Source organism: Tachyglossus aculeatus, chromosome 12, assembly GCF_015852505.1.
Source record: "Tachyglossus aculeatus isolate mTacAcu1 chromosome 12, mTacAcu1.pri, whole genome shotgun sequence".
Taxonomy (NCBI): Eukaryota; Metazoa; Chordata; class Mammalia; order Monotremata; family Tachyglossidae; genus Tachyglossus; species Tachyglossus aculeatus.
This window is the reverse complement of record NC_052077.1, coordinates 38,134,733-38,161,520: the sequence shown is the minus strand read 5'-3', so window position 1 is coordinate 38,161,520 and position 26,788 is coordinate 38,134,733. Positions and strand designations below refer to the sequence as shown.

General features: G+C 44.4%; 1 protein-coding gene and 1 pseudogene across 3 annotated transcripts in view; one reads left to right on the top strand and one right to left on the bottom strand.

Annotated features, from left to right (window-relative positions):
- GPM6A (glycoprotein M6A) overlaps positions 1-20,396 on the top strand; it is a 242,107-nt gene extending 221,711 nt beyond the window's left edge. For all 3 annotated transcript variants that reach the window (XM_038755161.1, XM_038755159.1, XM_038755160.1), the window contains exons 4-7: positions 1,291-1,444; positions 10,116-10,192; positions 11,415-11,480; positions 18,241-20,396. In XM_038755161.1, coding sequence (XP_038611089.1) covers positions 1,291-1,444; positions 10,116-10,192; positions 11,415-11,480; positions 18,241-18,393 — 450 coding nt within the window. In that variant the 3' untranslated portion in view covers positions 18,394-20,396. The remainder of the gene's footprint in view (positions 1-1,290; positions 1,445-10,115; positions 10,193-11,414; positions 11,481-18,240) is intronic.
- LOC119935959 lies at positions 8,036-8,125 on the bottom strand (annotated as a pseudogene).
- Positions 20,397-26,788: the final 6,392 nt, after the last annotated feature.

The following is a 26,788-nucleotide window of genomic DNA, read 5'->3' as shown; positions in this document are numbered from 1 at the left end:
TCATCAGTCACGTCAAGTACCGGTGACTTCATATTTTGCCCTGAGGGGTTCACCCAGTTGCCATTTAGACCCTCCAGGACCACCGCCTTCCTTCCCGAAATGACGTATTTCCATTTCATTTTGCCCAGTTAAAGATAACATCTTGCCTGAGGGCCCATTTCCGGGTAGAAAAATTGATCCTTTCCCAGACGGCTTTGCCTCTTCGTGCGTGACGCCGGCCTTCTCTTCCGCCTCCGCTACGGCCGCACCCCCATCTTCTCTGAAGCCATTTTCCGCTCATCTGGAAGGCTGCCTCATGCTCACTGGATGGCCCTGCCTGCTGTCGCTGCCCTTTCCTTTGGCCCGGCCTCTCCCTGCCCTCGCCAACCTCCTTTCCTCTTGGCTTGGGCGGGTCGGGAATGGAGCACTCTTCGTGGCCTCACCGACATCAAGAGTGGGGCCGGGCAGAAGTGGTCAGGGGCAGACAAAATCCAGCAGCTACTCCTTGGCTCCTGGATCTCCCATTGAGCGCCTCTTGGGCACACCCGCCCTACTCAAAAATGGCTCAGAAGCCCTCCAGGGATGCCACATGCCTTCAAAATGGTTCCATTTTGAGAGGGACCCTCAGTTTCACCGAGTTAGATTCATTCAGGGAACATTTATTCATTCATTCATTCATTCAATTATATTTATTGAGCGCTTACTGTGTGCAGAGCACTGTACTAAGCGCTTGGGAAGTACAAGTTGGCAAGTACACGTTAGATACCTGCGCCTGTAGGGAGACACTGAATTTCTTTGCCATGTAGTCTGATGCAATTTTAATTCTCGAGTCTGTTACCTAATCGGTGACAAATGTGTTGGGGATTTTCTTATTGACAATTCTCCTCCCTCTGTTTTCTGGGGGCCGGGGGCAAAGAAGACTCTTCCATTAAAATATTTTCTAGAGGGAAGAAAATCACCAGAGACCGAAACATAGGTGAGGGATGATTAAAAATGGTATGGACAGGCCAGTGAATGATTATTTATTTATTCCCCAAGTGACACAATCTCCTGTGGGCAAATATCTCCCATTGGCTTAAGTTACAATAACCCATTATTCTCATCCTACTTGCAATCCCTTATGCCTGGATTCAATTGACGGTTGCCTGTGGAAATGCATGTATATGTATGGGGAGAGAAAAAGTGAGGGAGAGAGAGAGAGAGACAGATTGACTGGTTTAAAAAAAAAATCACAACATGGGGCCATTTGGAGAATGTTTATTTGCCAAATGCAAGCTTTTTCCTCTTCTCTGTTCATTTTCTATGTTCCAGTTCATCATGCTGACATACATCTTCATGCTGGCCTGGCTGGGTGTGACTGCCTTCACCTCGCTACCCGTCTATATGTACTTCAACCTATGGACCATTTGCCGAAATACCACCTTAGTGGAAGGCGCCAATCTCTGCTTGGACCTTCGCCAGTTTGGTAGGTGAACGATGGGCTCTCGGTTGGGAAATTACAGTCATTTACCTCCATCTCTCTCGCCACCAACCTCTCACCCACATCCCGCCTCTGGCCTGGAATGCCCTCCCTCCTCGCCTCTGACAGACACTTACTCTCCCCCTCTTCAAAGCCTTATTGAAAACTCATCTCCAAGAGGCCTTCCCCAACTAATCCCCCTTTTCCTCTTCTCCCACTCCCTTCTGCATCGCCTGGGAGTCAAAATGACCTGGTTTCTAATCCCGGCTCCATCCCTTGTCTGCTGCGGGACCTTGGGCAAGTCGCTTCACTTCTCTGGGCCTCAGTTACCTCATGTGTAAAATGGGAATTAAGACTATGAGCCCCATATGGCACATAGTAAGCACTTAGCACAATATAAAAAAAAAAAAGATTAATTCATAGCTTGCCTCCTCTAAAGGGAAGAATGAAGCCGATTGGGAAATGTTTGTAGACTGTAAATTGTTATGGATAGGGAAAGTGTCCACTAATTTGGTTTTATTGTACTCTCCCAAGCGCTTAGTGCAGTGCTCTGCTCATAGTAAGTGCTCAATAAATACCGTTGATTGATTCATATCACCCAGGAGCCTTTTTTCCTCCATCCATCCCCTGAACTCACTCACTCATCCTTTTTATTTTATTTCAAATGGTACTTGTTAAGCACTTACTCTGTGTCAAGCCAAGTACTTAACGCCGGGGGAGAAACAAGTTAATCAGGTTGGATACAGTCCCTATCTTACAAGGGGCTCACAGTCTAAGTATTGAATCCCCATTTTACAATTGAGGAAACTGAGGCACAGAGAAGTTAAGTAGCACAGAGAAGCAGCCTGGCTCAGTGGAAAGAGCATGGGCTTTGGAGTCAGAGGTCATGGGTTCAAATCCCGACTCCACCAACTGTCACCCGTGTGACTTTGAGCAAGTCCTTCTAGACTGTGAGCCCGTTGTTGGGTAGGGACCATCTCTATATGCTGCCGACTTGTACTTCCCAAGCGCTTAATACAGTGCTCTGCACACAGCATGCGCTCAATAAATACGATTGAACGAATGAATGAAAGTCACTTAGCTTCTCTGTGCCTCAGTTACCTCATCTGTAAAATGGGGATTAAAACTGTGAGCCCCCAGTGGGACAACTTGATCACCTTGTAACCTCCCCGGCACTTAGAACAGTGCTTTGCACATAGTAAGCACTTAACAAATACCATTATTATTATTATTTTTAAATTACTCACCCAAGGTCACGCGGCAGCAGAGCAGGGATTATAACCCAGGTCCTCTGACTCTTAAGGCCTGTGCTCTATCCAATCAATCAATCGATCGTATTTATTGAGCGCTTACTGTGTGCAGAGCACTGTACTAAGCGCTTAGGCCACTAGGCCACCCTGCTACCCTGGGGCAGCATTCATTCTGTGTCAAGGTTTGATGATCCCAGAGTGTCAGCCTGAGGAAATTCCACGATAGTTTCCCCTCCTTCTGCCCATCTCAGACTGCCTCACAAATCTCTTCACTTCATCTGAGATAATCCTGGGACCATTTCTCTGGAAAAAAAATTAAATGGCCCACTGTTCTTCTGGAAAGGATAGGAGATTCCTCAGGTCCTGACTCGGACAAATATATCTGGCTCTCTGGCAGCCTCCCTAGTGGTTTTCTAACCGCCATTATGCAGGCAGCCCTTGTTTAGAAAATTAAGCAATCAGTCTCTTTAATCCCAAGCACGGTTATCATCTGCTACCTAATTATCAGCAGTTCTCATTTCCTCATTCCCACTTCACACAAATGCACTTTTCATTATGAGGCTTATGGATGGAAGAAGTGCTTTGCAATCGGCTGTTAGGGCTGGAGAAACAGAAAACAACCGTCGCTCCAACCTCCTTGCTACAAAATAGCCGCGGATTCAACATCTCCACCTAATGTAGGACCAAATCAGAGGATTTCCAGTCTGTTCTGAAAGGAGAGCTTTCAGTCTTTGAGCGATCAATCGATCAGTCTATCAGTGCTATTTATTGAGTGCTTCTTGTGCGCAGAGCACTGCCCTAAACTCTTGAGTCACTTCACTTCTCCGTGCCTCAGTTTCCTCAGCTGCAAAATGGAGATTTGGGACCTGTTGTCCCTCCCCTAGATTGTGAGCCTCCTGTGAGACAGAGACTGAATCTGCCTTAATCGACTTGTACATACTCCAGGGCTTAGAACAGTGTTTGACGCAGAGTGGAATGCTCAACAAATGCCATGTATATCGAAAAATGAGGTTGCAGTGTAAAACAAGGATGAAGTTGCTATCATCATTATCAGTCGTATTTATTGAGCGCTTACTATGTGCAGGGCACTGTACTAAGCGCTTGGGAAGTACAAATTGGCAACATATAGAGACAGTCCCTACCCAACAGTGGGCTCACAGTCTAAAAGGGGGAGACAGAGAACAAAACCAAACATACTAACAAAATAAAATAAATAAATAAAATAAATAAATATCTAACCAAATGAACAAAGAAACCTCATTTCAGTAACACACAGATCACGTCCACGCCCCCATACTCTAAATATCCGGCACACTATATGAGAAATGAAGTAAAAGCCGTTTAAAGAATTGTGTTTCTATTATTTTGATTAGTATTGTTGATCCAAGGGGTCCAAATGGCTTCCGTGATTCTTATAGTAATTCCAGCAACGCCTAAGCTTTGCTGCCCAAACTCAGGTTTTACAATCCCTGAGTCATTTTCTGTTTGCACTGTGGGAGGTCTTTATATTCCGCTTTGGCTGCAGGCCTGAAAGAGGTGAGACACGTTTCACGGGGAATATTACAGGGAATGAAATCAAGCTTCAAGGAGGCCGTCGGCAAGGCAGACATGACCTTTATAGGTGGTCTTGGTGGTAGTAGTAGTAACAGGAGGAGGAGGAGGGTTAGAAGTAGTAGCAGCAGTATTTATTGAGTACATTCTTGATCAGTTCGTTAGTTTATTTATTGAGCACTGACTGTGTGCGGAGCACTGTATTAAGCACTTGGGAGAGGACAATATAATCATATCACATATAATATCATATAATCTTCTAGACTGTGAGCCCACTGTTGGGTAGGGACCGTCTCTATATGTTGCCAACGTGTACTTCCCAAGCGCTTAGTACAGTCTCTGCACACAGTAAGCGCTCAATAAATACGATTGAATGAATGAATGAATAACAGACACATTCCCTGCCCACAGTGAGGTTTTAGTCTTGGTGTTGTATCCTGTACTCATATCATGGCAAGTTTAGAATCATGAAGTGACCTGTTCCCTACCCACAAAGATCAAACACTCTAATGGGGGAGACACACATAAAAATATAAACCAAGAGGGATCATAAAAAGAATAAGTATTATTCCTTCATTCATTCAATCATATTTATTGAGGGCTTACTGTGTGCAGAGCACTGTACTAAGCGCTTGGAAAGTACAAGTAGGCAACATAGAGAGATGGTTCCTATCCAACAACGGGCTTACAGTCTAGATTATTTGTTAAGCGCTTACTGTGTAGCAAGCGCTGTTCAGAGCACTGGGGCAGATATGGGTTATTCAGGTTGGACACAGTCTCTGTCCCACATGGGGTTCGCACTCTTAATCCCCATTTTACAGATGAGGTAACCGAGGCCCAGATAAATTAAGCGACTTGCCCAAGGTCACGCAGCAGACATGTGGTGAAACTGCAATTTGAACCCGTGTTCTGCTGACTCCTGGGCCCGGGCTCTTTCCACTAAGCCAGTTCAGGGATGTTATCTAGAGTAGTTGTTTTTAAAATGATCTTTATTGCCATCACTAAATAAATTTTGGAGAGTGGCCACTGGGCCGTTGTGATGGGGATTATGGAAGCTGGATTAGATCTGATCTCTATGCTTTAATCAATCAATTCATAGCATTTATTGATCTCCAGCACTGTGTAGAGTAAAGTACTGTGTATTTCATCTTTATGCTGTCATGGTTTCTTATTTTAAGCCTTTGAGCCCCCCGTGGGACAACCTGATCACCTTGTAACCTCCCCAGCGCTTAGAACAGTGCTTTGCACATCGTAAGCACTTAAAAAACACCATCATTGTTATTATTATTATTATTATTATTATTATCTCTCCTTCAGGGTCTGTCGCCAGTCCCCTCTCCCCTTTTTTTAGGTCACAAATCAACAGATGGTCATGGATGGTGTCTAATTCCCATCGATAATAGTAATAATAATGATGGCATTTGTTAAGCACTTACAATGTGCAAAGCACTGTTCTAAGTGTTGGGGAGGATACAAGGTGATCAAGTTGTCCCACGTGGGGCTCACAGTCTTCATCCCCATTTTACAGATGAGGTAACTGAGGCAATAGAGAAATTAAGTGACTTGCCAAAGTCACACAGCTGACAAGTGACAGAGTCGGGATTTGAACCCATGACCCATCGATGTATTCCCTCCCAATGCTTAATACCATGCTTTGCACATAGTAAGCGCTTAATAAACTCTATTACTACTGCTACCATTTAAGTGCTTAATAAACTCTATTACTACTACTACAACTTGAGAGAGCTTAATAGAATTAGTAGACCTGATGCCTGCCCATGAGAAGCTTACAGACAGATTACAAATCAATTTTTTTTGGCATTTATTAAGCACTTACTATGTGCAAAGCACTGTTCTAAGCACTGGGGAGGTTACAAGGTGATCAATTACAGGTAGAAGGAAGTGTTAGAGTGTGTAAAACATATTCATAAATGCTAGGGCCTTGTGCATAATTAAGCTTGTGTGGTGAAGAAGAGCTGAAGTGACATTTGGGAGCTGTGAAGTGGGGAGATAAGAATTTTATCAGAGAAGACCTCCTGGAGGAGATGTGATTCAAAATGACATTGTTTTTTGACAATTTGTAACTAAGGCAGGTTTATAATGCAGAATATTCTGCATTATATTATTTATATTATATTACATTATATTATATTATATTATTATATTATATTATATTATATTATATTATATTATATTATATTATATTATATTATATTATATTATATTATATTATGTTATGCTGTATTATATTATATTTTATATTATTCGGACATTTCCATCCTCGGGTGGTGCACCATTTAATAATAATAATAATAATCAATAATCATGGTATTTACTGTTTGTCAAACATACTGAATGCTGCAGTCAATACAAGGTAATCAGGTCGGACATAGTCCCTATCCCATATGGGGTTCCACATCCCAGCTTGCTGTGTGACCTTGGGCAAATCACTTAACTTCTCTGCCCCTTAGATTCCTCAGCTGTAAAACGGAGCCTCGATGCCCGTTCTCCTTCCTCCTTAGGCTGAGAGCTCCAGCCCACGTCTGACCTGATTATCTTGTAATAATGATAATAATAATAATGATGGCATTTGTTAAGTGCTTACTATGTGCCAAGCACTGTTCTAAACACTAGGGTAGATATAAGGTAATCGGGTCCCACGCAGGGCTTAATCCCCATTTTACAGATGAGGTAACTGAGGCACAGAAAAGTTAGGTGACTTACCCAGGGTTACACAGCAGACAAGTGGCAGAGGTGGGATTAGAACCCATGACCTCTGACTCCCAAGCCCGTGTGCTTTCCATTAAGCCACGCTGCTTTCCTTGTATCTCCCTCAGCACTGAGAACAGTGCTTGACCCCTAGTAAGTGTGTAATAAATACCATAATTAATTAATTAATGAGGGTCAGAATCTAATTAGGGGGGAGGACAGGTATTGAATCCTCATTTTACAGTTGAGGAAACTGAGCAGAGAGAAGTTAAGTGATTTGCCTAAGGTCCCACAGCAGGTAAGTGGCATGGCTGGGATTCGAACCCAGGTCCTGTTACTTCCAGCCTCGCACTCTTTTCACTATGTTGCTCTATTTCATCACTTAATACTATTTTTTGAGCTCGGGTACAGTGCACAGTCTTAAGCAAGCAACAATAATGATCATCACAACAACAGCAACAGCAACAATAATAATAATGAAAACAAGAGTGTATTTGATAAGTGCTTACAATGTGCCACGCACTCTACTCTTTTGGGTAGATACGAGATAATCAGGTTAGACACGGTCCCTGTACTGCACGGTACTAAACAATCTAAATGATCAGTGGTATTTATTGAGCGCTTATTGTGGGCAGAGCACCGTTCTAAGCTCTTGGGAGAATACACTCTAACAGAAATAGCAGAAATGTTCATTCATTCATTCAATCGTATTTATTGAGTGCTAACTGTGTGCAGAGCACTGTACTAAGCACCTGGGAAGTACAAGTTGGCAACATATAGAGATGGTCCCTACCCAACAACGGTCTCACAGTCTAGAAGGGGGAGACAGACAACAAAACAAAACATGTGGTCAGTTGTCAAGTCATCAGAATAAATAGAATAAAGCTAGATGCACATCGTTGACAAAATAAATAGAATAGTCAATATGTACAAGTAAAATAGAATAATAAATCTGTACAATCATATATACAGATGCTGTGGGGAGGGGAAGGACGTAGGGTGCGGGGGGATGGGGAGGAGGAGAGGAAAAAGGGGTCTCATTCTGGGAAGGCCTCCTGGAGGAGGTGAGCTCCCAGTAGGGCTTTGAAAAAATATGGAACACTTCACGAATTTGTGTGTCATCCTTGCGCAGGGGCCATACTAATCCAAATGTTTCCTGCCCATAACGAACTTATAGTCTAGAGGGGAAGGGAAGACTGGAATTTCCCATTTCATAGATGAGGAAATAGAGAAGTATAATGTCTTGCCCAAGGATGTGTATATATCTATAATTCTATTCATTTAGATCGATGCCCGTTTTACTTGTTTTTGATTTCCGTCTCCCCTGCCTTCTAGAATATAAACCCGGTGTGGGCAGGGATTGTCTGTCTTTATTGCTGGATTGTACTTTCCAAGTGCTTGGTACAGTGCTCTACACACAGTAAGCGCTCAATAAATGCAGTTGAATGAATGAATGAAAGTGAGGGACCTGAGGTCAGGACTGAGGTCTTCTGATTATCTGCAGTCTGTGTAGTCAAAGCGAACCTCTCCAACTCCGACTCTGACAATCTGGCCCCCTTCTACAGATCTTAGTTTTCCCATCGTGCCTTGAACACATCCTGAATGCCCCCTCCTTCCTGCTTGCCACTTCAATTCCCTCCTTTCTGTTGGGGTTTGGCCCCAAATCTCCTCCTCCTTCCGATTCATAAAGTCTCCTCCTTCTGATTCATCCTTTTAGGCTCTTCCTCACAATGTCTCCACATCCACCCTTTCCAGTTAATTTCTCTCTCCCTAGGTGATATCCTCTACCTCTTCCTTCTGCACCGAGCAGTATGGCCTAATGGAAAGAGCTCTGTACTGGTAGCCAGGAGACCTGGGTTCTAATCCAGTCTGCATCACTTGCCAGCTCCGTGCCCTAGCTGGGCACTCAACTTCTCTGTGTTTCAGTTTCCTCAGACACAAAATGAGGATTCAATATCTCTTCTCCCTCCACCTTGGACAGCGAACCCCATATGGGGCAGGGACTGTGTCCTGAATCTATCTCAGTGCTTAGTATGGTGGTTGACAAGTAATATGTGCTTAACAAATATCGCGGTCATCGTTGTTATTGCCAGCGAATATGTCAGTAGGTACTTGAGGTGATAATTATAGAACTTATTGTACCAGCAGAGACATCTGAGGGAAAGATCTTACTCTACAAGAAGGGAAAGCTCATTTTCAGGAAACTGATAACTAATTTCCTCACCAACATGGGCCATTAACAAGCCCTTTCAACCATAAGTAATCCAATCATGAACTACATTGGAGAGAAGCAACGGCTCCATGTCTTCCCTTATTGATGTCAGCCACTATCACTATCAACAAAGTATTTCACCCTCCTCTGGGTAAGTTACTCTTCAAGGTCTCTAGAAGTTGCTTTTCACTCCATGAGTCATTTTGGCTTCTGACTGCAGCCTAACAGTTTGACCCAAGAAGAGAGAGAGATTGGGGTCCATTTGCTTCCGGATCTTCCAATATCGGAGTGTCCAGCCGGCAGATTCAATCAAGTGAGTCAGTCAGTCGTACTTATTGAGCGCTCACTGTGTGCAGAGCACTGTACTAAGTGCTCGGGAGAGTACAAATGAGAGTTGGATTTGTGTGAAAATGGCTTGAGGTTTTTTCAGCCACTGTTCCAAATGTATTGCCAACTGACCCAGGAAGATTGCAAGGAGGGGCTTAAAAAAGATGGCAGAGACAGAATTTTTTTTATTTACAGTATTTCTTAAGCACTTACTTTGTGCCAGGCATCATCGTCATCATCAATCGTATTTATTGAGCGCTTACTGTGTGCAGAGCACTGTACTAAGCGCTTGGGAAGTACAAGTTGGCAACATATAGAGACAGTCCCTACCCAACAGTGGGCTCACAGTCTAAAAGGCACTGTACTAAGGGCTAGGATAGATGCAAGCTAATCAAGATGGACACAGTCCCTCTCCTTCATGGGGCTCACAGTCTCAATCTCCATTTTACAGATGATATAACAGAGAAACCATTATTTCCCATTGTTCTATAGTAAGCTCTTACCAAACATAACAATTATAATAATAAAAAAAGGGACGCGGTTCAATTCATTCTCCCAAAGACGCTTTTTTCCTCGGAGCCATTTAACACGGTGGAATCTAAATCCATTGAATGCTTCCTTCTTATAGGAATCGTGACAATTGGAGAGGAGAAGAAGATTTGCACCATGTCAGAAAATTTCCTGCGGATGTGTGAATCCACTGAGGTGAGCGAATTTGCCTTTGTCAAATGCATAAACATATTCCTGAGACATTTTTCTCGCGATGCACATCGCACTGCCGTCTGCAATGGAGAGATGGAATGAAAGGCAGAGTGGGGAGATGAGATTTCCTCAAAGATGGGATCATATGTGCAAGTTTCCACTCCTTCCCTTTCTGCCTACAAGTGGGCTTCCTTGTGTGGTTGTGCTGGAGGGAATACAAAAGTGAGAACATGTCCTAGTGGGGAGAGCAGGGGCTTGGGAGTCAGAGGTCGTGGGTTCAAATTCGGCCCCACCACTGGTCTGCTGTGTGACCTTGGGCAAGTCACTTCACTTCTCTGGGCCTCAGTTCCCTCATCTGTAAAATGAGGATTTTGCTACTGTGAGCCCCGCGTTGGACTGGGACTGTGTCCAAATTGATAACCTCGTATCTTCCCTAGCACTTAGAATAGTGCTTGGCACATAGTAAGCACTTAACAAATACCACAGCGAAGCAGCGTGGCTCAGTGGAAAGAGCATGGGCTTTGGAGCCAGAGGTCATGGGTTCAAATCCCGGCTCCGCCACTGGTCAGCTGTGTGACTTTGGGCAGGTCACTTCACTTCTCTGGGCCTCAGTTCCTTCATCTGGAAAATGGGGATTAAGACTGTGAGCCCCCCAGGGGACAACCTCATCACCTTGTAACCTCCCCAGCGCTTGGAACAGTGCTTTCACATGGTAAGCGCTTAATAAATGCTATCATTATTATTATACAATACCATCAAAGCAATTCAATCAAGTGTCTGCTCTGTGACCTTAGGCAAGTCATTTCACTTCTCTGTGCCTGAGTTACTTCATCTGTAAAATGGAGTTTAAGACTGTGAACCCCATCGGATGATCTTGTATCTACTCCTGTACCTAATACAGAGCTCGGCACATGGTAAGCTTTTAATAAATACCATTTAAAAAAAGGCTTTGATTGGGTTTATCCCAAAATCCAATGTTTGAGAGAGGGTGAGAGAGAACTGTAGAAAATCACCATGAAAAAACATAATAATCATTGAGTCTTTATGACAATAATGATAATTACCCGAATGCTCCTCTCCGGCTTGATGATGTAATTATGCTAACGATCGGTAACTCCGGGGTTTAGAGAACTCCCTGACTCACTGGGAAAATAGCCAGTCAGGCTTGTCAGTCTTCCTTTCCCGTTGCCAATCCTCCTCTGTGTCTCTTTGGTCCCTTCTGCAGCTGAACATGACATTCCACCTGTTCATCGTGGCGCTATCCGGGGCCGGAGCCGCGGTCATCGCTATGGTAAGGCCAGGCATCCCCCCTCCATGAACGGTCAGGAGCAAAGCCAAACGCGGAGGCTGATGCCATTCTCTGGGACGTGGGCGACCGTTTCCCCCTCGCCCCTCCAAAAACCGCGGAGTCGTTTCTCTGCTTCACCACCACCCTCCCCGACGGTATCGAGGAAGGCGCTTAGCCGTGTTGGCTAATTGCTCCTGTGAAACGTGGAGGTATTTTCAGAGCAGCTAGAGAGATGAATGTTCGGACTCTATGGAAAAAGCCATTAGAGTAGGCCTCCCACAGTGTCTATGTTGGGAGCGGATGTCGTGCTCACATAATCGGGTTTTGTGACAGTTTAATTGCCAATGCTTTTAATGCGGGGCAGGATTTCTTAGGCCTACTACTGTGTTGGGGTCTGGAGTGATTCAAAAATCCAAGATTCCTCTGCTTTAGGGGGCCGGACTGGGAAACGTGGATTGTTCCTCCAGGGCGGCCCTAAGGAGACTGGAAATCTGCCAGGAGGCAGGGAGGAAAAATGGGGTGGAGTTGGGCCAAACCCCAGAGCCCTGAGGGGTGACAGCACAAACATTCCCTCACCTGTGAAACCCACAGCTCCTTCCCATGCTAGTGGAATCAACCATCTTGTCCTTCAGCTCCAAAGCACACCAACCCTCGGTCCACGGAACACAACATATCAGTGGACCTGAGTTCTAATTTAGGCTCTGCCACCTGTCTTCTGTGTGACCTAGGGCCAGTCACTTAGCTACCTCAGTTTCCTCATCTGTAAAATGAGGACTCAATGCCTGTTCTCCCTCCTCCTTGGACTGTAAGGCCGACATGTGACACCGACTGTGGTTGAGCAGAGTATCTTACATCCACCTCAGTGCTTAGTATAATGCTTGGCACATAATAGGTGCTTTTTAGTTTTATCAGTAGTGGTTGAGCAGAGTATCTTACATCCACCCCAGTGCTTAGTTTAATGCTTGGCACGTAATAAGTGCTTTTTTATTTTTATCAGTAGTGGTTGAGCAGAGTATCTTACATCCACCCCAGTGCTTAGTATAATGGTTGGCACGTAATAGGTGCTTTTTATTTTTAGCAGTAGTAGTAGTAGTAGTAATAGTAACATTATTACCAGTAACAAAAATAACAACCGTTAAGTGTTTACAATTAATCAATAGTATTTATGAATGTGTCTGTTTATTGTTTTATTTAACTCTTCCAAGCGTTTAGTACAGTGCTCTATACACAGTAAGTGCTCAATAAATATAATTGACTGGCTGACTGACTGAATTCAGCACTGAGGAAAGCATAAAATAGGGATTAAATATCTGTTCTCCCACCCCCTTAAAATATGAGCCCTGGGTGGATAATCAATCAATCAATTATATTTATTGAGTGCTCACTGTGTGTAGAGCACCACACTAAGCACATAGGAGAGTACAGTATACAGTATTGGTAGACACGTTCCCTGCCCACAAGGAGCTTACAGTCTATAAAGGGGAGAGACAGATATTATTGTAAATAAATCAATTATGGGTGTGTACAGAAGTGCTCTGGGGTTGAGAGTAGGTTGCCAAAAGTGTGCAAATCCCAGTGCAAGGGCAATGTAGAAAGGAGAAGGAGTAGGAGAAATGAGGTTTTAGTCAGGGAAGGCCTCTTGGAGGAGATTAGATTTTAATAAGGCTTTGAAGGTGAAGAGAGTGATCATCTGTTGGACATGAAGGGTAATAATAATAATAATGATGACATTTATTAAGTGCTTACTATGTGCAAAGCACTGTTCTAAGCATTGGGGAGGTTACAAGGTGATCGGTTGTCCCACGGGGGGCTCACAGTCTTTAATCCCCATTTTACAGATGAGGTAACTGAGGCATAGAGAAGTGAAGTGACGTGCCCAAAGTCACACAGCTGACAATTGGCAGAACCGGGATTTGAACCCATTAGCTCTGACTCCAAAGTCCGTGCTCTTTTCCACTGAGCCACACTCGGGATGTGGATGAGAGGTTGGCTGTGAGATAGATGAGAACAAAGTACTGTGAGAAGGGTGATATTAGGGGAGCTGAGTGAGCATGCTGGATTGCAGTAGAAAATCAGTGAGGTAAAGTTAGGGGAAGGCCAGGCCATTGAGGGCTTTAAAGCTAATGGTAAGTGGTTTCTGTTTGATATGGCAACCCCTGGAGGTTCTTGTTGAGTGGAGAAACAGAGAAATGTAGAAAAATGGCTAAGGATTAGTCTGGCCTTGGTAGATGTGTATGCTCAGCACGAAGAACAGTGCTTGGCCTATAGTAGGTACTCAAAAGAGCACAGTTATTATAACTAGTACTACAGTAGAGTGAGGGACATTCCCTGCCCTCAAGAACAGTGCGTAGAGCCCTGGACAAAGTCCTGAGGGAGGACGCTATGTGATCTTGGATCCAGATTCAGGCTGTGCTCATCCTGGGCTCCCAAACTAGAGAGCAGAGGTCGGATACCCAAGGAAAGAGGGATGGGCGAAAAGGAGCCATCCAGACACCACAGCAAGAACATCAGAACAGTTTGTTCCAAATGTGGAACTGGGCCAGCTCCCCTTTGATTAACCGGGCCTCCCCCTCAAAAGGATGTTTGGAGAGGAAAAAGATCCCAGTTGACTTTCTCTGGTACTCCCTTGGAGAACGGATGAGCAGTTCTTTCCAAGAGGAGGTAGTGGTGACAGAATGTAAAGAAAGCAGCTGGGATCATGGATTCTTCCCCTCCCATTCTTCCTACCAAACCCAAAAGGTTTCCTCAAACAGTAAAAGCACATGGAAAGGTGGGGAGAGAGGTCAGTTTTATCCATTTGCTATCTGTCAGCCTATTTGTCTATCACAACCTAAAATATACTCATTTTTACCTTCAATTACTCTGTTCTGTTCATTCTAGCATCTTCATGCTATTCTATTTTTGACCATTTTCATTCAATCATTCATTCAGTCTCATTTATTAAGCACTTATTGTATTATGTGCTTGGGAGAGTGCAATACAACAATAAACGGACACATTCCCTGCCCAAAATGAGCTTACAGTCTAGAGTGGGAGAGACAGAGAATAATATAAAAAAAGGAATTACAGATATGTACCTAATATGCTGTGGGGCTGGGAGCGGGGAAGAATAAAGAGAGCAAATCAAGACGATACAGAAGGGATTGGGAGAAGAGGAAAGGGAGGGCTTAGAGAAGGTCTCCTGGAAGAGGTGTGCCTTCAGTAAGGCTTTAAAATAGGGGAGAGTAATTATCTGCTCCCACTGTTGGGAAACATTTTATTTTTTTCCCTTCTGTCCTCCCCTTAGAGTGTATCTTACATTTATTTGTGGGTAGGGAACAGGTCTCTTGCTTATTGTGTACTTTCCCAGTGCTTAGTATAGTACTATGCCCTCAGAAAGCCTTCTCCATAATAAAGACCATAATAATGATTCCAGTGATATTATCACATCTTATCTTTTACCTTTGATTGCTATTATTTACTGTCATGTAGAAGACACTGGACGCTCTGTCTACCTCATTCAGCATCCTTCTGTTAGATGCAGTCCTTTTTGAACAAAATCTTTATCCAACCAAATTAAGAATGCTGAGTGCAGTGATATGCCTCAAGAAATCTTCTGTACCAAGAGCCTCTGTGTAACAACATCTTTCAGAACCAGCTGTGCTGTAAAGAAGCTTGGCTCTCTGGATCTCCTTAGTGGGGGGTTAAAGGGAAAAATCTCCTAACACCTGGAAGTTAATCTTCTGATTCTATTTTTAGATTCCCCACTCGAGAAGGACAGCTGAGCCACGGTCCTGAGAGGTCAGGCCTGGAAACTTGGTTGGAGGAACAGATAGTTGCCAGTGTAGGTTGTTGGCCCAAACTTGTTACACTGCCTTGTCCCTGGCAATTGTGTTTCTGCTGGGGCTCGGATTGCAACAAACAAGTGGGTAAGCAGGGGCACAGCACACTGTGAAGTGCCCACCGAGGGGTTTTTCTGGGTGAGACCTATGGAAGGACAAATCATTCAATCACTCAATGCTACTCATTGAGTGATTACTGTGAGCAGAGCACTGTATTAAGTGCTTGGGCCCATAGGATACAACTGATGCAGTTGTCGAGGGGGTTGTGTTTGGACTAGCTAGGTTGGCAGCTTGGATGGGGAGGAAGAAGAGATTTTAGGAAGGAAAAGCTGACAGGATTTGGTGACCCAGTGAATGTGCGGGTTCAATGAGAGAGATGAGTCGAAGACAACGCGAAGGTTGTTGCTTTGCGAAACAGGGAGGATGTGGGGAATGACTGCGTTGGTCTCCTTGCTGACCTCCCAGCCTCCTGTCTTGACTCACTCCAATCCATACTTCACTCTGCTGCCCGGATCATTTTTCTACAAATGATCAGGACGTCTCACCTTGCTCGGCCAGAAACTCCAGTGGTTGCACATCCACCTCCACAGCAAACAAAAGCTCCTCACCGTTGGCTTTAAACCACTCCACCACCTTGTCCCCTCCTTCCTCATCTCACTACTCTACTTCTTCAACCAGCCCATCAGCTTCAATCTTCTAGTGCTAACCTTCTCACCCTACCTCGATCTCCCCTATCTCGCTGCCATGGCCCGGAAAGCTCTCCCTCCTCAAACGCGACCGACAATGACTCGCCTCTCCTTCAAAGCCTTATTGAAGGCCCATCTCCTCCAAGAGGCCTTCCCAGACTAAGCCCTGACTTTCCTCTTCTCCCACTCCTTTCTACATCACCCTGACTTGCTCCCTCTGTTATTCCCCACTCCCAGCCCCATGGCACTTACATAAATATATGAAAATTGGTTTATAGTGATGTCTGTCACCGCCCCCCCCCCCCCCCGTTAAGACTGTGGGTTCATTGTGGGCAGGGAAATGTGTCTCTTATTGTTGCAAGCACTTAGTACAGTACTCTACACACAATAAGTGCTCAATAAATATGACTAAATGGTGCTGTCAGAGAAGGGAAAGTCTTGGGGAGAACAGGGTTTGGGTGGGAAGACAAGAAGTTCGGTTTTGGATGTAAGAAAATTCAGCGGGACAACCAAGAAGAGATGTTCTGAAGGCAGAGAGGAAATGCGATACAGCAGAGAAGGAGAGAGGTTGGGGCTGGAGAGGTAGGTTTGGGAGAAGTTCAGTTTGGGGTGTGTGAAGTTCGAGGTTTCAGCGGGACATCCAATAAGAGATGTCATGGAGGCCGAGAGGAAATGGAAGATTGCAGAGGAGGAGAGAGGTCAGGGCTGGAAATAGGTTTGAGAGTCATCCGTGGAGAGATGGTTGTTGACGCGGCCTGGCTAAGCTGTGGACGCCAATCTGCTTTGTGCTAGGTATTTAGTTTGGGCCAAGCCAACACACCAGTTGTCTGTCATATCCAACAGACAATCACTCTACCCCGCTTCAAAAGCCCATCTCTTCCAAGAGAACTTCCCTGACTAAGCCTTTCTTTCCACTTCTCCCAATCCCTTTTGCGTCTCCATGACTTGCTCCCTTTATTCATCCCCCCTCCCAGACATACAGAGCTTAAGTCCAGATCTGTCATTTTACTTAGTCGTATTCATGTCTGTCTCCCCCTCTAAACTGTAAGTTCATTGTGGGCAGAGAATGTGTCTGTTACACTGTTATGTGGTAATAATAATAATAATGATGGTTTTTGTTAAATGCTTACTATGTACAAAGCGCTGTTCTAAGCGCTGGGGAGGTTACAAGGAGTTCAGGTTGTCCCACGGGGGGCTCACAGTTTTAATCCCCATTTTACAGATGAGGTAACTGAGGCACAGAGAAGTTAAGTGACTTGCTCAAAGTCACACAGCGGACAGTTGGCGGAGCTGGGATACTCTCCCAAGCATCTAGTACAGCGCTGTGCACACAGTAAGCGCTCGAAAAATACGACTGACTGACTGACTGACTGGCTAATGAGACATCTCCTGCTCTGCCTCCCTGCCACCCGCATTTGGGACAATTCCATTCAATTCGGACGTATTTATTGATGATGTTGGTATTTGTTAAGCGCTCACTATGTGCAAAGCACTGTTCTAAGCTCTGAGCTCTTATTGATCTCTTACCATGTGCAGAGCACAGTACTAAGCGCTTGGGAGAATACAATTCAATGAGAATGCAAAGAGAAGCAGCATGGCTCAGTGGAAAGAGCCCAGGCATTGGAGTCAGAGGTCATGGGTTCTAATCCCAGCTCCGCCAATTGTCAGCTGTGTGACTTTGGGCAAGTCGCTTCACTTCTCTGGGCCTCGGTTACCTCATCTGTGAAATGGGGATTCAGATTGTGAGCCCCACGTGGGACAACCTGATCTCCTTGTATCCCCCTGGCACTTAGAACAGTGCTTGGCATATAGTAAGCGCTTAACAGATACCATCATCATTATTATTATTATTACAATAGAACAGACACATTTCCTTTCCACAACGAGCTTACGGTGTAGAGGAGAGCGACCGTGGCTCGGGCTTGTTGGCCTTGATAATAATAATAATAATAATAATAATAATAATAATAATGGCACTTATTAAGTGCTTACTATGTGCAAAGCACTGTTCAGGTTACAAAGGATCAGATTGTCCCTCGTGGGGCTCACAGTCTTGATCCCTGTCTTACAGATGAGGGAACTGAGGCACAGAGAAGTTAAGTGACTTGCCCAAGGTCACACAGCTGACAATTGGCAGAGCCAGGATTTGTACCCATGACCTCTGACTCCAAAGCCCGGGCTCTTTCCACTGAGCCACGCTGCTTCCACCTATGGCTTGATCACTTGATGAACCACCTATCGCTTGATCCCCGACAGGTTCACTACCTTATGGTCCTGTCTGCCAACTGGGCCTACGTGAAGGACGCCTGCCGGATGCAGAAATACGAGGACATCAAGTCGAAGGAGGAGCAGGAGCTGCACGACATTCACTCCACCCGCTCCAAAGAGCGGCTTAACGCCTACACATAAGGAAGACCCTTCCCTTCCCTTTCCTCTCCCCCTTCCCCTTCCTTCTGGTCATCCGAATGCTTTATCGTTCCCCCTCTTCCCTTCCCCTCTCCCACGCTCGAGCGAAAGGAGAGCGTTTCTCCCGACGGGTAGCCAAGGCGCCCCGTCGGTTGCCCGACTTCAACTCTTTTTAGCCCTCGATCTCTTGAGTCCGCTAATCGTTTTTGTGATTGTATTCCCCTCTGCAGACCAACCTGAAATCCTCTCCGGTTAACCCCTCCACTTAGATCCAGGATACTAACTCCCATTCGCATGAGAGAGTCATTTTTTTTTAACCACTCCTTATGGGTCACGCATAATACCTTATGCATCGTTTCCTATATGTTTTTGAAAGTAAAATAATAGCCTTTTTATACTTTTCCGTTGTGATTTCGGTAACGACTTTCAACTACAGGTATACTTCAAAGGGATCACTGTACACAGGGTGTACAAAATACAGGCAGGACGTATTGATGACTTTCCTTGAAATTTGGAAATCTTGCCAGTGGGCCAGAGACCATCTTCGCCGACAGCCCCGGGCGGTGTTTTGAACAATCCAAGGTGCAATTTCTAAATTTGTAACAGTAGGTAAAAAAAGAAAAAAAAAAAAAAAAGAAAAAAGTGCTTCTTATCACTGTTAACGTCGTCTTCTTCTCAATGTACTTATAGGATATTTCTCTCTTTCAAGGTTTTATCGGTGACGATTCCTGTTTCCGTTGTGAGCATGTAGACAGGTGCTAACGCGTGGTCACTTTTTCAGGTTGTAACACTCTTCGAGACGTATAGCGCGGAGAACGACGTAACCGATTTAGCTACTCCTAGGTGGCCGCACAATGCTCTCTTTGTGATTTGACCGGTGGCTAAACTGAAGAGGGGCTATCCGTATGGGGACGTAACGACATTGAGAAAAGTGATCAATCAAAAACAGTCTCCCCCCTTCCCCTTAGAAGTCTTTTTACCTGCTTTAAACATTTTAACAGATTGCACCTCCGTAACCTATACCTAAACTGTATATTATATATGAAAAACGGCTTCCATAAATGTAATCATAGCTTAGCTTGCAGCTTTCCACCATCTCTCAGTTTCCCTGTGCTATGTTCAAAGTGAGGTGAAAAGCCACTGTGGGCTGATATTGTTTGGATGTGTAGTAATATATTTTAATCTTTATTTTGAAACAGTGGAATAAGAATGGGGATCTTTTTAAAAGCCCGTACCAGAGGAAGAAACCTAAGATTAAAAAAAAAAAAAAGCAACAAAAAACAATCAGTATTACTGGACCAAATTTGGTGTTTGTTTTACCATTGTCATTTTTCGTTTCCCTTTGCCTATTTCTAATGCTACAAGAATGCTGTATAGTGTCTTTTAAATCAATGCAGCCTGACAAGACATTTTTGTCAGCGTTCAGAATCCTAGACAGGTCTGTGCACTTATTGGGCCGTTGCGAAAATCTTTCTCAGTGTAAGTGCATTTCAAAGAAAGGCTCTTGGGTCAACATCTTTGTATAAAAATTCATCCTGCAAAAGCCACCATTTTTAAAACTTCTCGCAGTAGCTAGGGGGTATTACTAGAGTTCTTTGTGGCATGGTTATGCATTCAGTAGTTCTAGTTTGATTTGTTTTGGGTTTTTTACACTTAGACTGTCTTTCTGGGTCAACAGTTTTCTGTTAATGTGCAGTATTACAGGTCTGCAAAGAGAACTATGAACCTTTTTTTTGGATTCTATAGCGTAGTGTTTCAGTTCTGTGTCCAACGGTTGGTGATGATTTTTAAAACTGTCTTTTAAACTCATGTAACGTTGATGCTTTGGGCTTTTCTCCGGTATTAGAGTTTGTATTTTCACAAAGAATGCTTTGTAGCAGGCATTACGATTAATCTGTTTTGTACATAAATGTGCCAACAGCTTGAAGGTGGCGTTTTTGAAATGTAGAACCAAGTGCTTGCGACATGTAATAAACACACTTGTGTACTTTGTGTACTTATTATTAGTCCGAGCTGCGTTATTGGCTCCCTTCTCTGAGTACCTGGGTGGGCTAGAGCCACCCAGCCTTGGTATTCGTCAGTTGGCCCGCGGTGACCCAAGTCTTGCCATTTCAGCGAGCGTTTTGGACTGAGGAGAGCTAGGAAACCAATCGATTTGACCTATCGCTTTCGGAGAGGCTAGAGATGTATTTGTCTTAATGATAACGATCATGATATTTGTTAAGCGCTTACTATGTATCAAGCACTGTAGAAGCGCCATGGCTTAGGGGATGGCTCACGGAACTTGGAGTCAGAAAGACCTGGGTTCTAATTCTAGCTCCGCCACAGCTGCTGTGTGATCTTGGGCACGTCGCTTCACTTCTCTGGGCCTCTGTTACCTCATCTGGAAAATGGGGGATTAAGAGTGTGAGCCCCATGTGGGACAGGAACTGTGTTCAACCAGCTTAATTTATCTATCTGTCCCAATGCTTTGGACAGTGCTTGGGACATAGTAAGCACTTAATAAGTAACCTAATTATTATTATTATTATTATTATTATTATCAATTATAATTCTAAGCACTGGGGTAAATACAAGTTGATCGGGTTGGACACAGTCCCTGTACCACATGGGTCTCATACTCTTAATCATTTTGCAGATGAGGTAATTGAGGCCCAGAGAAGTGAAGTGATTACCCAAGGTCACACAGCAGAGAGGTAGCAGGGCCGGAATTAGAACCCAGGTCCTCCTGACTCTCACGCCCATGCTCTATCCACTAGACTACACTGCTTCCCCAAGAAGAGAGGAGCCGACTCCTAATTTCCCATAAATTCCCCTTGACCGGCTTTCTCATTCTTGGGTTTCTGCCATCCGACTTGTACTTCCCAAGTGCTTAGTACAGTACTCTGCACACAGTAAGCGCTCAATAAATACGATTGAATGAATGAATGAACCAATCATATTTTTTGAGCACTTATTTGTGCAGAGCACTGTACTAAGCGCTTGGGAGAGTAGAGTTTAACTTCTAGCTTTCCGTCTAGAAGGAAAGATGTTCGTTGATGAGAAACATTTGCTGACTGGGCCAGAGTTTGCCATGACAAATGAAAATCCTTTCTGTGTTAATATAGGGGATACTTCCATCTCTCTTCGCCTAATTTCTTTGTCTGGACTAATTGTGTTCGTGCCCTCCATCCAGTGTCATAAAATTGGAGACAATCCTATTTTCAGTGTAGCAGGATAGATGGTTTCCTTCACTGTACTTGGATGTACCGCACAATTGGGACAACCTGATCACCTTGTAACCTCCCCAGCGCTTAGAACAGTGTTTTGCACATAGTAAGTGCTTAAGAAATATTATTTAAAAAAATTTGTTCCTGAAAACAGCCTCTTGAGTTGAGAAGCACTTCTGAAAGTCGTTGGCTCCATCCCATGACGCTTTTCATCTTTTCAAACTCTTCTGCCCCCCATATTTGCAACCAGAGTGGGAGGGAGTTGTTCTGATTGTCACACATTGGCGGCATCCCATAATGACAACAAATCTTGGGGTGTTTACAGGTAAAATGGGGAAACAAATGTGGTGAGGAATTTCTTCAACAGGGAATTTCGTCAACAGGGATGAGAAGCAGAGTGGCTCAGTGGAAAGAGCGCGGGCTTTGGAGTCAGAGGTCATGGGTTCAAATCCCGGCTCTGCCACTTGTCAGCTGTGTGACTTTGGGCAAGTCACTTAACTTCTCTGGGCCTCAGTTACCTCATCTGTAAAATGGGAATTAAGACTGTGAGCCCCCCGTGGGACAACCTGATCACCTTGTAACCTCCCCAGCACTTAGAACAGTGCTTTGTACATAGTAAGCGCTTAATAAATGCCATCATTAACACTCTAAGTGCCCACTGCTGCACAATTTGTGTCAGACCACGCTGTTTAATTTTGTTGGCATCTGTGGCATGGCCTGTGGGGAGCTTAAGTATCCTGAATTAAGCCTTCCACGATTGCAGAATCTATCAGAACCAAGGGTGATTCCAGGTAAATGACAAATTACTGAAGGAGGTGAGCCTCAATCAACTCCTGCCAGGTCAAAGGTTACTGCACCGCTGGTAGTTTGAGGACCTGCTTGCTAGGTTTTTCCTCCTGAGCCTTGAAAATACCGATGACATCGAGTTTGCCGCTCGTTTCCATGAAAATCCACAATCCCTGGGAACTTATTGGCTAATTATGTTGCACCGTACTCTCCCAGGTGCTTAGAACAGGGCACATAGTAAGCACTCAATAAATACCATCGATTGATTGAGTTGATGATGATGGCATTTATTAAGTGCTTACTATGTGCAAAGCACTGTTCTAAGCGCTGGGGAGGTTACGAGGTGATCAGTTTGTCCCACAGGGGGCTCACAGTCTTAATCCCCATTCTGCAGATGAGGTAACTGAGGCCCAGAGAACTGAAGTGACTTGCCGAAAGTCACACAGCTGACAATTGGCGGAGTCGGGGTTTGAACCCATGACCTCTGACTCCAAAGCCCAGGCTCTTTCCACTGAGCCACGCTGCTTCTCTTGTTGAATCGAGAGGGCTTTATAAAGTGGAATAACACACCCAGTCCTGCCCAACTGATGCAGGATTTGTCTTAAACATCAATCGTATTTATTGAGCGCTTACTGTGTGCAGAGCACTGTAAGGTGATGCAGGATTTCATTGTGGGCATGGCAGAATCAGGGAGCGCTGTTTGCGAGAAACGGTTGAAAGCATGCACGTGAAATCGGACCGGATGAGGATTCCATCATGTGGTTTGAGGTCTTGCAGAAATGCAATCGCTGGCCCACAGAGAGCTGGTTGTCCTCTTTCTCTTTGCTCCCCTCACAGTGCTCGAAGAAGACCAATTATTGATCGATTGATTCTGAGAGGAACGTCCCAGCCTGTACAGAGGAGAGGGCCACTGCAAACATTTCATTCACCGAGGGGAGAAGCAGCATCCATGCTCATTTATTCGTTCATTCATTCAATCGTATTTATTGAGTGCTTACTGCGTGCAGAAAATTGTACTAAGCCCTGGGAAGAGTACACTGTAACAATGAACAGACACATTCCGTGCCCACAATGAGCTTTCAGTCTGGAGGGGGTGTTAAGAGATTGAAGAAGGAGAGAGTCAACCAGAGCTTCCAATTGGAAGGGAGTTGCCATTTCTTGGTCTTTCCCCTTCCTATGACTGGTAATGTTTTTTAAATAGTATGTGTTAAGCACTGCCCAAGCACTGTTTTAAGCACTGGGGTAGATACAAGTTAATCACACTGTGAGCCCGCTGTTGGGTAGGGACTGTCTCTATATGTTGCCAACTTGTACTTCCCAAGCGCTTAGTACAGTGCCCTGCACACAGTAAGCGCTCAATAAATACGATTGAATGAATGAATGAATGAATCAGGTTTGACACAGTCAATGTCCCACATGATCAGGGTATGTCACTGTTTATTGTTGTATTGTACTTACCAAGTGCTTAGTACAGTGCCCTGTGCACAGTAAGTGCTCAGTTAACATCATTGAAAATGAAGGAATGAATCACTGCTTTAATCTCCATTTTAAAGATGAGGTAACTGAGGCACAGAGAAGTGAAGTGACTGCCCATGGTCTCACGGCCAAGTGATGGAGGTGGGATTAGAACCCGGGTCCTCTGACTCTGAGGCCGTTGCTCTTGCCGCTAGCCACACTCCTTCCTGCTATTAGAGAGAAGAGAAGCCCCATGGTTTAGTGGAAAGAGCCCGGGCTTGGGAGTCAGAGGTCATGAGTTCTAATCCCGGCTCTGCCACTTGTCAGCTGGTTGACTTTGGGCAAGTCACTTCACTTCTCTGGGCCTCAGTTACCTCATCTGGAAAATGGGGATGAAGACTGTGAGCCCCAGGTGGGACAACCTGATAACTTTGTATGTACCCCAATGCTTAGAACAGTGCTTGGCAGATAGTAGCACTTACCCAATACCATTATTATTATTATTATTACAGCCCTGCTTGAAAGAGTTTTGTTGGATGGGTAGACAGATGACCTCTTTCTCTTTCTGACAGATACAGAACAAAGGGTTGCAACTGGGGGAAACCTAAAGCCCAGGCCGGGTTCACGCGGTTCAGACTGAACATTGGATTTGTATGGGAACCAAATCAAATACTAATTCTGCTTGATCTCTCAGCTGCCTTGGTCACTGGCGCCCACCACCTTCTCCTGGAAATATTATCCAACTCCGGCTTCACAGACATTGTCCTCTCCTGGTTCCCCTCTTATCTCTGTCCATTTATTCTCAGTTTCCTTCGCAGGCCCCTCCTCTGCCTCCCACTCTCTAACAGTAGGGATCCTTCTAGTTTAACGTGTCCAAAACAGAACTCTTTATCTTTCTACCCAAACCCTGTCCTCCTCCTGACTTTCCCATCACTGTAACACCACCATCCTCCCTGCAAGCCTGTAACCCTGTTGTTATCCTTGACATTTCTCTCTCTCATTCAACCCACAAGGTCATGGGTTCAAATCCCAGCTCTGCCAATTGTCAGCTGAGTGACTTTGGGCAAGTCACTTGACTTCTCTGGGCCTCAGTGACCTCATCTGTAAAAATGGGGATGAAGACTGTGAGCCCCGCGTGGGACAACCTGATCACCTTGTAACCTCCCCAGCGCTTAGAATAGTGCTTTGCACATAGTAAGCGCTTAATAAATGCCGTTATTATTATCATTCACATGGGACTCTATGTTACATTAATCAGAATTTCTCCTGGGATCGGCTCAAATGCTATTTTTAGCCATCTGCCATTTCCCCAGCTTGTTCGCCTAAGAAGTGGAAGCTACAGAACCCAAGTGTTTATTCAAAAAAAAAAAAAGAAAGCAAGCCAACCTGCAAGAGAAAAATTTATTTTTTTAGTTTGTTTTTGAAGCAGCTAAGTCAGGGAAGAGCAGACTGTAATTATGCTAGGGAAGGGTGCCTTCTCTTCGCTCCAAGTTATTTTAATCTCCATCTCCTCCGGTAGCCTATGAACTCTTTGAGATTTATTTACTGTATAGTGCTCTGCACAGAGTACTCAAAAAGTGGCATTGATTGATTGATTGATTGATGGAACAGAATCAGAACTCTCTCTCCCCCTAAATTATTCACTCATCCATTTCATGCTAATGCATCAATCAACGGGTTGTAGTGAGGTGATCTTGTGTGCAGAGTGCTGCATTAAATGCTAGGGAGAGTACAATGGAATAAATCGACATAATCCTTGATCTTAAGAAGCGTACGATTTAATGGAGACAAACAATAAAATAATGAAAACAACGTCCACTGGGCCATGCTGCTTCTCGGCCTCCATCTCCAGATTGAGCCTCTTGTGGGCAGGGAGCGTGTCTGTCAACCCTGCTGTATCGGGGTCTCCCTAGTGCTAATCACAGTGCTCCGCACACAGTAAGCGCTCAGTAAGGAGGCCTTCCCAGACTGAGCCCCCTCCTTCCTCTCCCCGTGCTTCCCCTCCCCATCCCCCCCGCCTTACCTCCTTCCCCTCCTCACAGCACCTGTATATATGATAATAATAATAATAATAATAATAATAATAATATTGGTATTTGTTAGGTGTTTACTGTGTGAAAGGCACTGTTCTAGGCACTGGGGTAGATACAAGGTGGTCAGGTTGTCCCACGAGGGGCTCACGGTCTCCATCCCCATTTTGCAGATGAGGGAACTGAGGCCCAGAGAAGTGAAGTGACTTGCCCAAAGTCACACAGCTGACAAGTGGCGGAGCTGGGATTTGAACCCACGACCTCTGACTCCAAAGCCCGGGCTCTTTCCACTGAGCCACACTATATATACATATATATATATATATATATATGTATCTTACCTCCTTCCCTTCCTCACAGCACCTGTATATATGTATATATGTTTGTACATATTAATTACTCTATTTATTTACTTATTTATTTTACTTGTACATATCTATTCTATTTATTTTATTTTGTTAGTATGTTTGGTTTTGTTCTCTGTCTCCCCCTTTTAGACTGTGAGCCCACTGCTGGGTAGGGACTGTCTCTATATGTTACCAACTTGTACTTCCCAAGCGCTTAGTACTGTGCTCTGCACACAGTAAGTGCTCAATAAATACGATTGATGATGATGATATGTTTGTACATATTTATTACTCTATTTTACTTGTACATATTTATTCTATTTATTTTATTTTGTTTATATGTTTTGCTTTGTTGTATGTCTCCCCCTTCTAGACTGTGAGCCCGCTGTTGGGTAGGGACCGTCTCTATATGTTGCCAACTTGTACTTCCCAAGCGCGTAGTACAGAGCTCTGCACACAGTAAGCGCTCAATAAATATGATTGAATGAATGAATTTAATGGAGACAAACAATAAAATATATTACCAAATTGATCTTTGTAAGGCCAAATGACTCGACTTAGATTAGCATAT